This window comes from Artemia franciscana, chromosome 7 (assembly GCF_032884065.1).
Source record: "Artemia franciscana chromosome 7, ASM3288406v1, whole genome shotgun sequence".
NCBI lineage: Eukaryota > Metazoa > Arthropoda > Branchiopoda > Anostraca > Artemiidae > Artemia > Artemia franciscana.
The window spans coordinates 59742528-59756121 of NC_088869.1; the positions used below are offsets into that span (position 1 = coordinate 59742528).

Consider the following 13594-nt stretch of genomic DNA (forward strand, 5'->3'; position numbering starts at 1 on the left):
CATTTTTGAAGATTAATAGCCAAGCAATGATTCTCTGGATGGAAGAACACATGTAGAACAGGCACCTAAGCCCTTTCTGTTGCCAATTTGCATCAACTATTGAGATTATTCTGTATCTCCTGTTTGAATACTGAAAGTTGACAACAAGCTCCTCCAAGATTACCAGGACAGCAAGGAATCTGGGAAATCATGAAGATTTCAAGCTGTTGCTAGAAGCAAACCTCGTAGTCCATGAAGAGTGATGGATTGGATTTTCAATGAGATAACTGACTTCTTCCAAAGTCTTAATATCTTGTAAGAGAAGCTTTTAAAATGGTAACAGGAAGTGTTGACAAGCTGAGGAAGAGGAAGGTCTTGTTGCAAGAGCTGTAGCAGCATTCGCCAAGTATTATACACTTAAACTGTAGGGAAAAGATAGGATTTTACACTTCCCTTGTTTTCCCCTTTGTGAAGAAGCCAAAGTTGTTTTTTCTTTAGAAGAACAAAAGACAAAACTCCATGCCATGGAGGAGAACATATGAGGAAAGTCAAGTAATTATGCAACCAACTTCAAAGCCATAACAACCCTGAATGATGCAACTCCAAGTGATATTTGCCAAAGAAGAAGAATCTTATGGTAATAATTCATTTTATTAATATATTTTCTTTAGATTTGGTTAACTTCAGCAAATTTCCCTTTTTTGTACTTATTTCTCATAAAGCTTAGAAAATAATAATTATTAGCAGCCCCACAGAAGGAAAGATGTCAATAAAATAGAAGTAGTGCCATTAGGTTTGTTATTATATCTTATTTCCAAATATCAAATCTGACAATTTACACTTTGAATCCACTTGAGCCCTTAACAGGACCCTTAAGGGGATACCTTGTTCCTTATTGTTAGACAGTGGAAAGTGCTTACCAAAAACTTCGGAAATTATTTTAAAACAGTCATAATTACTTTCTTATCTCATTCCTAAAAGTACATTGCTTCACCCTCCCTTCCCGATAGATACATAGATAGCCTATGGTGCTATGTATGTTTACACTATTTTCTTGAACAGCATCCCTTCCTTTGAATTGGTTAACGTCTAGTATAAAATAACAAGGAAGAAAAGACTTGTGCTTTTGTAAGCTATAGTTTAACAATATACAGTGGACTGTGTTTTTATCTATCAGAGGAAGGGAGGGGGTAAAGGGAAGTAATGCACCAATAGCAATAAGATAAGTAGTATTTATTATTATTCTAAAGTAGTTTTCAGAATTTTCAATAACCACTTTCTATTGGGCAAATAATAAGAAACAAGGTCTGAACTGTAAGGGCTCAAAATGGAATTTATAAAGGAAGCAGATGCTAGTGTGCTAACTAGTATATAGCAACATGATGCTAACACACATCATTTCAACCAAACCAATAACAGATTCTTTACACTGCCTGCTCATATTTTTATTTGTATTATTATTTCTTTTTTCATTACCATACTTTTATACTATTATTATTATTATTATTTTTTAATTGTGCTGGTTTTCAAGCATGACTCACTTTTTAGACACGCTCTGTAAATGTATTCTTTTCTGTTGTATGATGTATTATAGTTTGGATTTGTCATTTAGTGAAATTAGTCTGGAAATTAAGAGAGCTTGAACATGAGGTCACTCAAAGAAGCTTCATAAGCACTCAGTGAACCTTAGAATTAGAAAAGACTTTTTAACCAAAGAGTGATCAATGACTGGAACAGTTTGAGTTAGGGTGCTGTTTCTTCAGCATCAAATAATAATTTCAGAAAGAGATTTGACTAAGATTGCCAAGCCTTCAAGAAATGGCTGGGATTTCCATCTCTAATTTTGCACAAATAGGATTAATATACGTGTGTAACCTATATGTTACTGTGACTGTCCAAAATTGGTGAATGTCAACATTCACTAGTGAATTTCCAAAATGTCTTTTTTTCCCCTGGATTTAGTCAGCATTGCCAGTGAACTTTTTCCGTTTTATGCAAGGTTTGATAGTGACAGGCAGGCATACAAAAAGTGGGGTAGCATGGTAGCAATGTTGCTTGGTAGTATTTAAGGTCTTTTGAAATTTGTGGGCAGATTTTGTTAGAGAATGCCAGTGCTTCTACTATTCCCAAAATTAGGGGGATTTTCCCCAAGAGTCTCCGTTTCCCTGAAAAAAAAAAATGGTTTTCTGAAATCACCTTTTGGTCAGGGTTGCCTTTCCTTGTGATTTATCACTAGTGACTGTCCACATAAAAGTGACTATTACTTTCACTTTTCTTAAGATAATTTGTTCACAGCTTTGCAAATTTTTCTCTTAATTATTTTCTAATCATCAAAACTAGACAGAGATCATTGAAATATAGGCCTTTCTTTCTGAAATATAGACCTTTCTTTCTGTTTTCAATGCTTGAACAATTATTAACCCTATATGAAGGCTAATCCTGAGATGGAAACATTAGAATTGAAAAAAAAATTGTCATAGAATTATATCTCTCATTCAAAACTCTTCCTAAATATTATCTTCTTACCATAAAAATTGCAACCCCCTCTGCCCTTTCTAACGAGACAAAATTTACTTATAGACTATTTGAAGTCAGGGAACAGGTGATTCAAATGGAAGCAACCCCAGAAACTTGATTCATTAACAATTGTTTATAAAACAAACAATTGTTAATGAATCACGTTTTTTATTATGAAACTATAAACAATATTTTAGCTGAAAGAAAAAGTTAGGCTATTAGTACCGGATTGTTTTATTGTGAAGTTTTACATTATTTTGGACTTATTTTCCACAAACTGTTGGTCTTTAGGCTATTTCATATTCTGCTACCTGGTATCTATGTTTGAAGATTGATCAAACAGTTTGTAGTAATAAATTGTAAGTAAGAGCAACTCAACTCAACAGTAACAAAAACTTAAAATAAGCGCAACTGCAAAACAAAAAAGAGCAGCTTTCGTTTGTAATGTTCTTTTTTTTACCTGGTTATGTTTCTCTACTGGAATACAGCCAAATCCAGAAAAAAAGCATTAAATTACTTGTGTAAATTTAACTTGAAAAAAGTAACTCAATATGCTTCGTATGATAAAGTTTAGGTCAAATTCGAAGATAAGTACTGTATCTTGGTATCTAACGGAGTGGGTTGTAATTTTTGGAAAGTTCCGTTTGAGACACTTAGGAAGCAGTTGTTTCAGCAGTAGGATTTGAAAAAATAACTTAAAGTATAGAGCAGAAGGTGACATGCTGCTGCTTTATAAAAATTGTTCAATGCTTTGTTCTTTTCAACAGGTTTTACTTTCTTCATTTCTCTTCAACTGAAAGTAAATATATGCTCAAGTTTTGGATAAATCCCCAAATCCTGTCATAAATGTTTATTTGTCTTATAGAAAGAGGGCTGGTAGCTATCAATGTGCACATACAGTTAAAGCAGGTAATAGGAAAGATGGAACTGGAATAAGGAAGATTAGTAGCCTAAATGTAGTTACAATGTAGCAGCACTTCTCTATTTCTTATGGGAATTGGATTGGGGTAAAACTAATATTAACGCTTCAAAATGTATGTGACTGCCAATTAATATTTTTCTCTTAAAAAATCAGTTGATGCTTTTTATACTTATTGTGGTAAAAGAGTATCAAGCATGTAGTGAGGTCTGCATTATTTTCATACTATATTTAACATTGCAAAACAGTATTAAATACTCCATAATTTTACATGTACCATTTTATCAAAAGTACTATATCGTATTTACTCTAGTAAATATGTTTGCAAAGTTAATGGTAATTCAGAAAACTATTGTTACTTCTGAAAGCAAGCTATGCTAAGTTATATTTGTTACTTTTCTGCAGATTTTATATATAAAATACTGTTTACTCAAAGCAAAGCTTTTACTTATTGTGGTAAAAGAATATCAAGCATGTAGTGGGGTATGCATTATTTTCATACTACATTTAACATTGCAAAACAGTATTAAATTCTCCATAATTTTACATGTACCATTTTATCAAAAGTTCTATATCATATTTGCTCTAGTAAATATGTTTCCAATGTTAATAGTAATTCAGGAAACTATTGTTACTTCTAAAAGCAAGCTATGCTAAGTTATATTTGTTACTTTTCTGCAGATTTTATATATAAAATACTTTTTACTCAAAGCAAAGCTTTTACTTATTGTGGTAAAAGAGTATCAAGCATGTAGTGGGGTATGCATTATTTTTATACTACATTTAACATTGCAAAACAGTATTAAATTCTCCATAATTTTACATGTACCATTTTATCAAAAGTTCTATATCATATTTGCTCTAGTAAATATGTTTCCAATGTTAATGGTAATTCAGGAAACTATTGTTACTTCTGAAAGCAAGCTATACTAAGTTATATTTGTTACTTTTCTGCAGATTTTATATATAAAATATTTTTTGCTCAAAGCAAAGCTGTCAAAACACAATTTATGCTGCTAAAGTGTTGGCAGGTTTTGGAATTCTGTTGAGTTCTGCTACTGGCAGCTTTGGAACTTTTTGCTTACCCATTTTTGCTTACGGAACTTTTTTAGGTCAAGTTTTTAACCCATTTCTAAGATTTATAACCTAATCTAAACTAACCTGTAATTGTGTTCAATTAGATATATTAAATTAATTTATAGAGAATTATAATATATAATATTATAATTAGATATATTAAACCTAATTTAAACTAACCTAACTTTAATTTATACCATCAAAGCTTGCATAAGACTGAAAAAGCTGATTCGCAAAGCTAATTGGATCCTATCGAAACTGAATCAAATGGAATTATTTATTAATATAAATTTGTATAATATATAAATTATATAAATTTGCATAATAAATTATATAAATTTGTAGTGTATGAAAACCTAATTTAAACTAACCTAACTTTAGTTTTTATCATCAAAGCTTGTATAAGACTGAAAAAGCCGATTCGCAAAGCTAATTGGATCCAATCGAAACTGGATCTAATTGAATTGGGGAAGTTTGGCTGCGACAGGGCATTGGCAAGGGGAATTTCCTTGCCGGGGCGAAATACTGTTATGAGATTGTATGGTTGAATCCTTACAAGTATCCTGTGCAGTCTTGATTGGGTGATTTTGGACTACTTGCAGGGGTTTGCGGTCAGAGAAGACCATGAATTTCTGACCCTAGAGGTACTGGTGGAAACGTACGCAGCCGAAAAGGATATCATAAAGTTCCTTCTCTATTTGCGAGTAGTTCTGCTAGCTGGAGTTTAGTGAATGTGATGCAAAGGAGATTGGTTTTCCATTTTGGTTGAGGGGGACGCCGAGGTCAAACTTTGAATTTCAGACATTCACCAGCAAGTGTTGACATTAACCAGATTTTGGACATTCAGAGTAACATTTGTATGTGCCTATATTAGTGATAGAGCCAGAAATGGCTGTGCGGGGACCCTAATTGCTGTGAGCTGTGAATGAAGGCAATTAAGGTATGTTTGGAAAACGCATACAAATTTCCAAGGTGTGGCGTTTTTACCTTTTACCTAGCAAAGTAATTTAAAGAGCTCCAAATTCACTGCCCCGTTAGGGGAGGGGAGTGGAAGGGAATTCACAACAGCGGTGGTGATTATATTAAGAAAGAGCATTGAAGAGAGAATCTAATGATTTTTTTTTCTCTTAGTGAATACTACCCTATAATATACCTTTACCAATTCTGATTTGAGCTTATAAGGTAATTTCCTTTGTAAACTCTTATCTACTCTTATAAGGTAGAAGCTTATCATCCGATTAAAAATTTAATGCTATGTTGATATTTCTCAATCGTCTGTTCCAAATGCAAGGACTTCTTGTGATCAATCACGCATAACTTCTTACTTTTGTGATTTCTTAGTATTGCCAATATTATCTTGGTATAAGATTCCTTTTTGGAAATAAACACTGAAATATCCAAAGAGTAATACTGCACACATTTACAGCTCTTCCAAAATATAATAAATACATTGAATTCCAGTCCCGTCGCCTTCCTAATGCCTGGATACAGCCCTAATCTTTATACTAAAGTTTTGAATCTGGTTGTGGGTTTTCAACTGATATTAGCCTATTTGACATTGTGAGCCAACTATAAGAAATAAGCAAAAAAAAACAGAATTAGCAAGCTTTTGATATAGCCTATGGCTGTATCCAGGAATTCAGGGGGGCTGAGGACTCAATTGTCATGATAGTCCTCATTATATTTAGAATATGTGATTGAGCAGAAAACCAAATTGTTTTACATACCTCTATTATTGTAGAGTTTAGTTTACCAAGTTTCAGCCCCCCCCCCACTCAGACAAATTGTTTTGCTAACTTTTGATCATTTCAGCACTAAGGGACCAGTTCTAAGTGCAAATAATTATTATTATATACCAGAAATAATAACCTTATGGACCTATAAGATATTGGGCTCTACCATTGCTTTTTTTTTATTGATATAGTGTTTTTGTCACCATTTGGATTTTGTTTTGGACTTGTTTTGAAGAACAACTGCGATTTAGATATAATTGTTGCTCAATTTTTCCTTGGGTCACACACTCAAGTTGTGTGTATTACATATTTTATTTATGCTATTTTCTTGTATTCTAACTATTTACTATATATTAGTTTTCCCTTGTAAAGCTTATAAATGTGAAGCTAAAATACTCAGGCTTTTATTAGAACTTATAAAATTTTGATATTCATTTTTATTGTCTTGATTAAAAGGTTTTACCCATCGTTATATATTTTCAATTTATTTCAATTATAAATCATAAATGTTTAAATAATGAATTAATTTACAATTTGAGCAAATTTAGCCACGCAGAAAGCGTCCAACCTGCACACATGAAGCTATACATGTATGGTAATCTAGTAAAGATGAAATAAAAAAAGATTATAAATGATTCCTTTTGGACCTTTAAGCTAAATTCAAAACCGATCTTGGTAATAGTAAATAGTGACCTATTGCATATGTAACCATGATCAAAATTCTGAAAACAATATAACATTCTGAGCATAAGAGTTAAGCAAAATAATCAGTGATTTACAAGAGTAGTCACCGTAAAAAAATATATTATTGTTTGTTAGTTTACTTTTCTTTTATTATTATTTGTCAATTCCTTAATTTTCCTTTCTTCATCTCCAGTCACTTCGTGTGGAAGAGGTGGTCTTTAAAGATTGGGAGGGTGTTCTTTTCTCTTGCTCTAATCTAATTCTAATCTAATACATGAAGCTCTGCAGAAAGAGTAACATTCTGTTTCTACAAATGTTTCTATTATAACTACTTATGCTACAACTACTTCAACCATGACCAGTTCCACAATACTCCGCTGGAACTACTCTTATTGGTGCTATTTCAACTAGAACTACTCCTACTACTACCATTCAGAGAATGCCTGCTTTAACCAGGATTACTACCACTACAAATAGCATAACTATTTTTGCCTGCTACCAGGGGAGTAGATCCAACATTTTTGTTGGGAGTGGGGCAAGAGGGGTCCATATCCGGATAGTCAAGGAACATGGGCTATGTAACTGAGCATGGCTACTCATAGTACCACAGCTTTAGCTTCCATGTTTCTACTATTAATTGGTGTTAATCATAACGTTACTCAGTCTTATTAGCCAGGGTTACGATTAATAGTATAGAAATTAAAATAGTTCTTCCAATTGAAATAGAAAATTACATAAAACATTTTTCAAATTTTGAATTACAAATGTACTGGTGTGGAATAACATGGTTTCGGAGAAAAAATTTGTGTTGAAGCATCATTGCCCCTCCATCCTTCAAAGATTTGATAGTTTTACTGAATAGAGAATAAAAATAAATAGACATATCAAGACAGATACACAATAAGAACTTAAAACATCAAAGATTTAAGAAAATTTTTTTGAAAAGTTGTTGAACTTTTGAAATTTGAATTACTACTTGCCAAAGGTGCTATGTGGATTTGTTTAATATTTCTTCTTTACATGATTGTAATATATCAACAATAAGAAGTAAATATAACACTGATAGCAGCGTCAATCAGGCGATGAATCTGCCCCTCTTGAGATTCCCCCCCCCTAGATCTTGAAAAATACCTGTTTTTGGTATTTTATTGGAAAAAACACAAGTTGCCTCCGTTCTTACATTTTGAAAAATATATTTTTGCCCCCTCCCTTGATTTGAGTGAATTAATGCCACTGAACCCCGTGCGTAGACATGTATATACTCATTTAAACTATGAATCGTTGCAACGGTTCTCTTTTGATATTTGACCAGTCAACAACTAATTGAGTTTAAGCCAGATTAACTCTGTACCTGTTTGGAATAAATAACGAGTGAAAGACTTTGAACTTGTAATTGAAACTTGTTAGATAAATTTATAAACTTGTATATGATTACGGCTTAAGGATTATTTATGGATTGTGGCTTTGAGTTGGTATTCAGCACTACTATCATCCGAGTCGAAATATTCGGATTACTTGCAAATCGCTGGGTTACTTGCCCCACTCAAAGATAAGTTATTATTTATTCTCATTGCATTCATTTAGCCAGTTTGGATCATTTCATAATTGTGCTTATTGAGAACTTCTCTGTGGATATACCTTTTCGGCTTAATTGTTTTTGGACTGATGCCGAGTCGTGAGTGAAATTTGCTTATCATGGACAATTGGAATACCAGTACGCTTTATTATTGCCCAGTTTTGAATTTTGCTCAGCACAATCTCGATGAGGGGTTGGACCATCAGTCGATTGTGAAATACGCTAGTGATCATTTCCCGTATGAAGATGTCCTTGGCGCTAAGAAACTTTTATATAGCAATTGCTTCCCAGATGAGCCTATACCTCGTCGTTCGGGACCCAGTGCTAAGAATAGTTCATTGTCGGACATTATCGCTACTCTTTCTCGCTGCTCTGCAGAAAATATTTATATTCCAGAGTTCGTGATCAAATCCCCCTCTGAAGTCCCTAGCATTCCGGCGTCAGCTTATTCTATCCTTACCGCCAAAGTCAACCAGTGCCTTGATCAGCTAAAATCGCTTGCTCACCTCAATAGTCCAGAAACGTCTATAAATAGTTCTTTGGTCTCAGATAGTAAGGGTACCAATCGCAAACCCTCGTACGCCGTCGTTCTTAAATATCCGCCTCCAGAACTAAGAGCCGTTTCTCGCAAGGAAAAGCTTGATTCTTTCGCCGGACATGACGGAATTATGTCGGTAAAGTCCAATCCGGTAAGGAAAAGATGGGTTGTTGTTACGCGGGATAAAGTTTCCGCCCATTCTCTTGCCGCATCTGCAGTTGTGAGCTATCAAAATATTCTTGCTAAAGTGATTGATCGCAAACCTCTTGGAGTAATTAGGGGACTTCCCGATAGTATTTGTAGCAGTATACTCATCTCCGCCATTCCTGGTCCTGTTGAGGCCAGCCAGATCGACTCTTCTCATACATTCTGTTTAGAGTTCCTTGATTCCGCTGCACTAAAATCTGCCATCGCTACAGGTCTGCGCTTGGGTTACGAGTGTTTTAAAATATCGGAATACGAAGAACTGCCCGTACGGTGTCTTAGATGCCAAAGTATCCATCATTCGTTAGCTCAATGCCCATGTACCCCGAATGAGATGAAGTGCTCTAAATGTTCTGGATACCATTACAATACTAAAGACAATCCTTGCTTAGAGGCTCCGAAATGTGCCAACTGCGGCGAAGCTCATGTTTCCTATAGTATGAATTGCCCAGTGATCAAACGGGCTCTGAACTCTGCTCCAAAATGAACCAAGCCACTATTTAAGTTTTGCTTCTCTCAATATTAACGACACAAAAGACAAAGACTTGTTAATTAATTAATTATTAGTCCATGACATAGTGTTCTTGCAAGAACATCTTTTGACCAAATCAAACGTTTCTAGCCTGAAGCGATCTTCTTTCCACCCTTTTTTTTTTTTTAGCAAAAGGCCAAGAAAACTAGAGGCCGCCCTTCCAGTGGCCTAGCAATTTTCTTCCGTTCCCCATCAAAGCCCTCTGTGATTCATTGTGGTGATAATATCTTAGCGATTCAATGTGACAGTACCGCCTTTATAAACGTTTACTTACCTTGGGATCGACGTTCTATAGCATCGTTCACATCTTTCGCTAAATGTTGCTCCAGTTTAAAGTCTCTACTCGAAAGTCTACGTTTGAAAGACCTAAGCTGGGTTTTAGCTGGTGACCTTAACTGTGACATTCTTGGTACCTCCGATAGGTCAATCTCATGCTAGAATCACTTCCTAGCATATATCACGTCGCAGTTAAGAGTCTCCCATTCACGTATATTCATAACAGAGGCTGTTCCAAATCGAACCTGGATCACGTTATCTCTTCCAGTTCCAGCTTAATATCATCGATTGCCAGGGTGGACGAAGAGAAGATTGATGACGATCACCTTATTCTTAGCTGTAATTTGTCCTGTGAGCTATCTGGCAAAACAATTTTGGCTCAGCCGAAGTGGCATACGAAGTTGAACTGGAATCGTGCTAATGTCCCACTATACCTTGCTGCGCTAACTGCTTTACTGTCGATCATAAAAGTGCCATATCACCTGCTGCAAACTTCAGTTTCCTCGCCTTCAAGTAGAGTTGACCTAAATTGCTATTATTATCAAATTGTCCGTTGCCTTAAATCAGCTTCCAAAGCTGCAGTGCCTGTGGATAAAGTTCGGATTGGTACAAGAAAGCCTAATTGGAACGTTAATCCTGAAGTAAAATGTGCTAAGCAAAAAGCCAAATTTTGGCTACGTATGTGGATATCATGTGACCGACCATCGTCCGGAGCTGTTTTCTCTGTGAAACAAAAGTGTAAACTTGAATATAAGGTCAGTCTGAAGAGAGCACGCTTGAATGCATGGCCAGGCCCCACCGATAAGGCCTCCTGGAATAAGGTTATTAGTAGTGAGAAATGTTCCCCATCTGCCCTATCTTGTCTCCAGCTAGCTAATTTTGTTGATCATTATAAGCGTGTGTTCAGTGTATTTAATAGTTTTCTTCATTCTTTTTATTATTAGTTGCTTAAACCGCTTTTACTATACCGTCTCCTGCAGGCTCACGTCCAGCCTGTAGCAATATCTGAAATTCGCCGGGCTTTAAGAAAAATTAAGCGTTCAAATAGCCTTGATGGTGACGGCCTTTCTTACCGATTTTTTGCTTATGATTGTCCTGCTCTACTTAAGCATCTACAAATATTTTTCCAGTCTTGCTTAGCACAGTCGCTTGTTCCTGATAGTTTCCTTTGTGGTCGTGTAACGTCTATTCAAAAGTAAGGCAAGGACCCCACGTCATGCGTAAATTAACGTCCCATTATAGTATCGTGTTTTTTAAGTAAGTTGCTTGAACATTTGTTACTACCAGAAATTGAGCCGAACTGTGATTTTACGCCTTTTCAATTTGGTTTTCGGAAAAGTTTCGGTTGCTCCCATGCACATCATGTTTTAAGCCGACTCATGAAATATACCGTAAAAACTAAAATGTCTTTATACTGTTTTACTCTTGATATTTCTGGAGCTTTCGACAATATTGTGCACTCCCAGGCTCTATTTTCCCTAGCGTCTTCAGGTGTTAATCCTTCCGTACTAAGTTTATTGTCTTCTTGGTATTCAAAATCGAAAATTCAAGTTACCTGGAATGGCCGAATATCTGACCCGGTAAAAATTAATAAGGGAGTTCGGCAAGGTGCCGTATTTGTCTTCTATTGCATTTGCAGATGACGTTCTTCCTGTTGCCCGGACTCGCCGTGGATTGCTTTCTAATTTTTCTATATTAACCAATGAACTATCTAAGATTGGACTGTCAGTTAATGCGTCTAAATGCGAGTTTATTTGTTTTAATAGTCCTTATGCGGTCGCTCCATTCGTTGCTGGGACTGCAGTTCTACCATGTTCTTCTTTAGTTAGTTGGCTTGGTCTGTGTTTCGGCCCAACACTTTCCACTACCTGTTCATCCCTAGTGAATCAAGCCGTGAAAAACCTACGCGTCGCTTACGGAAAAATATACCCAAACAAAAGCCGTTACAACCGTAACGGTTTGTACATGATTTATAACGTTTATTGCGCCCCTGTGCTTTTGTTTTTATCAGGCATGGCTCATCTGTTTCGTAAGAAAGATCGACATACTCTACGTACGGCTTATTTCAGATATTGCAAATTCCTCCTCTGGCTTCCTAGGTGGCACCGAAACAAAAAAAATATTGCTCGATTTGGTTTAATTGATGTGCCTCCTCGGATTCGGTCTTCCAGTCAGGATTCATGTAAAAAGACTATCAACTTTATTCACTTTTATGACCCTCTGCAGCCTTTTTTCCATATTGATACTGGTTAATTAGTCCATGTTGTCTTTTGTTAGTTTGAATTTTTTTTTCTTCGCTGTTTATCGTTTTTGTTTTTGTTTATTTATAATACTCCGTACTTTGTGTTTTTTATACTTTTACGGGTAATAAAGTTCATTCATTCAAAGTCGTGAATCGCTCGAGATTCCAATGGGAGTTACCAGAGAGGACATAGTTAACCTTATTACGAGCATCGATAAATGAGTAAATTCTATTTTCCCTGCATAAATTCAAGAAATATAAATAAATAATCAAGTAGTAGCAAAGGTTTCTTTCAAATATACCTAAACATAGAAAGAAGTTTCCTGTCATGGTCACACATTCTCTCTCTCTCAACTCAATAAAGTCGTTGGGCCCGCCCTCAAAACCAAGTTGAGGGCGGGCCTTGACGGGTGTAAGGTTTCTGAAACGTACCAGGGGTAGGCGTTATTTTTTTGAATACTCTGGTGTTTCATTGATTTTTTTTTGTATGAATAGCCAAGAGTGCAATAAGCCAAAAGTGCAAAATATTATTTATTAGATCTATTTTCTATATGCAAATTCCATTAAAACTTTCTTTTGCTTAGGTATATTCATTATGAGATTTAATGAAAAGGAACTTTCAGTCATTGCTCTCCAACCCTGTGCACTTGAAGGAAAACTAAGTTTCAAAACCCAGCATTTGGAAAAGCACCAAGAAGATACACCCAAAGACCGGTACTTTAGATTGGTTGGAAATTGTTTATTTTACTTTCGTTGTGCCGCATCGGGCATTGAAAAAGTGCCATTAGGTGCAATATTCCTCGAACATTGCGAAGCTTTACAGTACACTGACAATACTTTTCCATTTTCGTTTTTGTTAAAGTTTAAGCTTGATAGAGACAAGCAGTACATTTTTGGCTGCAGTAGTATACAAAGTGTTGACAAATGGGTGAAGACCATTAACAGTGCTGGGTATGACCAACTTCGGAACCGTTATGATTTCTTAAAGGGTCATATGGAGAGTAAAACAGGCGTGCGACCTAAGCTAGGTTTAATATCCGAAACAAATAATCAAGAAAGCTCAGAGAGTTTTACTAAATATGTTAACCTTATTGACCTGTGATAATTTGATGACATAGTAATCCGTCCTCACTATAGACGTGTTAATTAAAAACAGACTAGCCCCCTAATATACCACCGTGCATTAGTTTCCTTAGGGGTTTAAAGCAGAGAAAACTGGTTATTAAGATCTAGTTCCGTATTACGACCTTTCTTGTTAGATGTCTGGTGGCTGTTAACCTGGTGGCATTTTGTAATGTTTCCAAAATTATCTGGGAT

At 35.4% G+C, this 13594-nt stretch overlaps 1 protein-coding gene across 1 annotated transcript; it reads left to right on the top strand.

Moving 5' to 3' along the window:
* Window positions 1-12872: 12872 nt before the first annotated feature.
* On the top strand, window positions 12873-13379 carry LOC136029742 (pleckstrin homology domain-containing family J member 1-like). The gene has a single exon (XM_065708248.1). It carries the CDS (start codon window positions 12873-12875, stop codon window positions 13377-13379), a length of 507 nt encoding a protein of 168 aa, XP_065564320.1.
* Window positions 13380-13594: the final 215 nt, after the last annotated feature.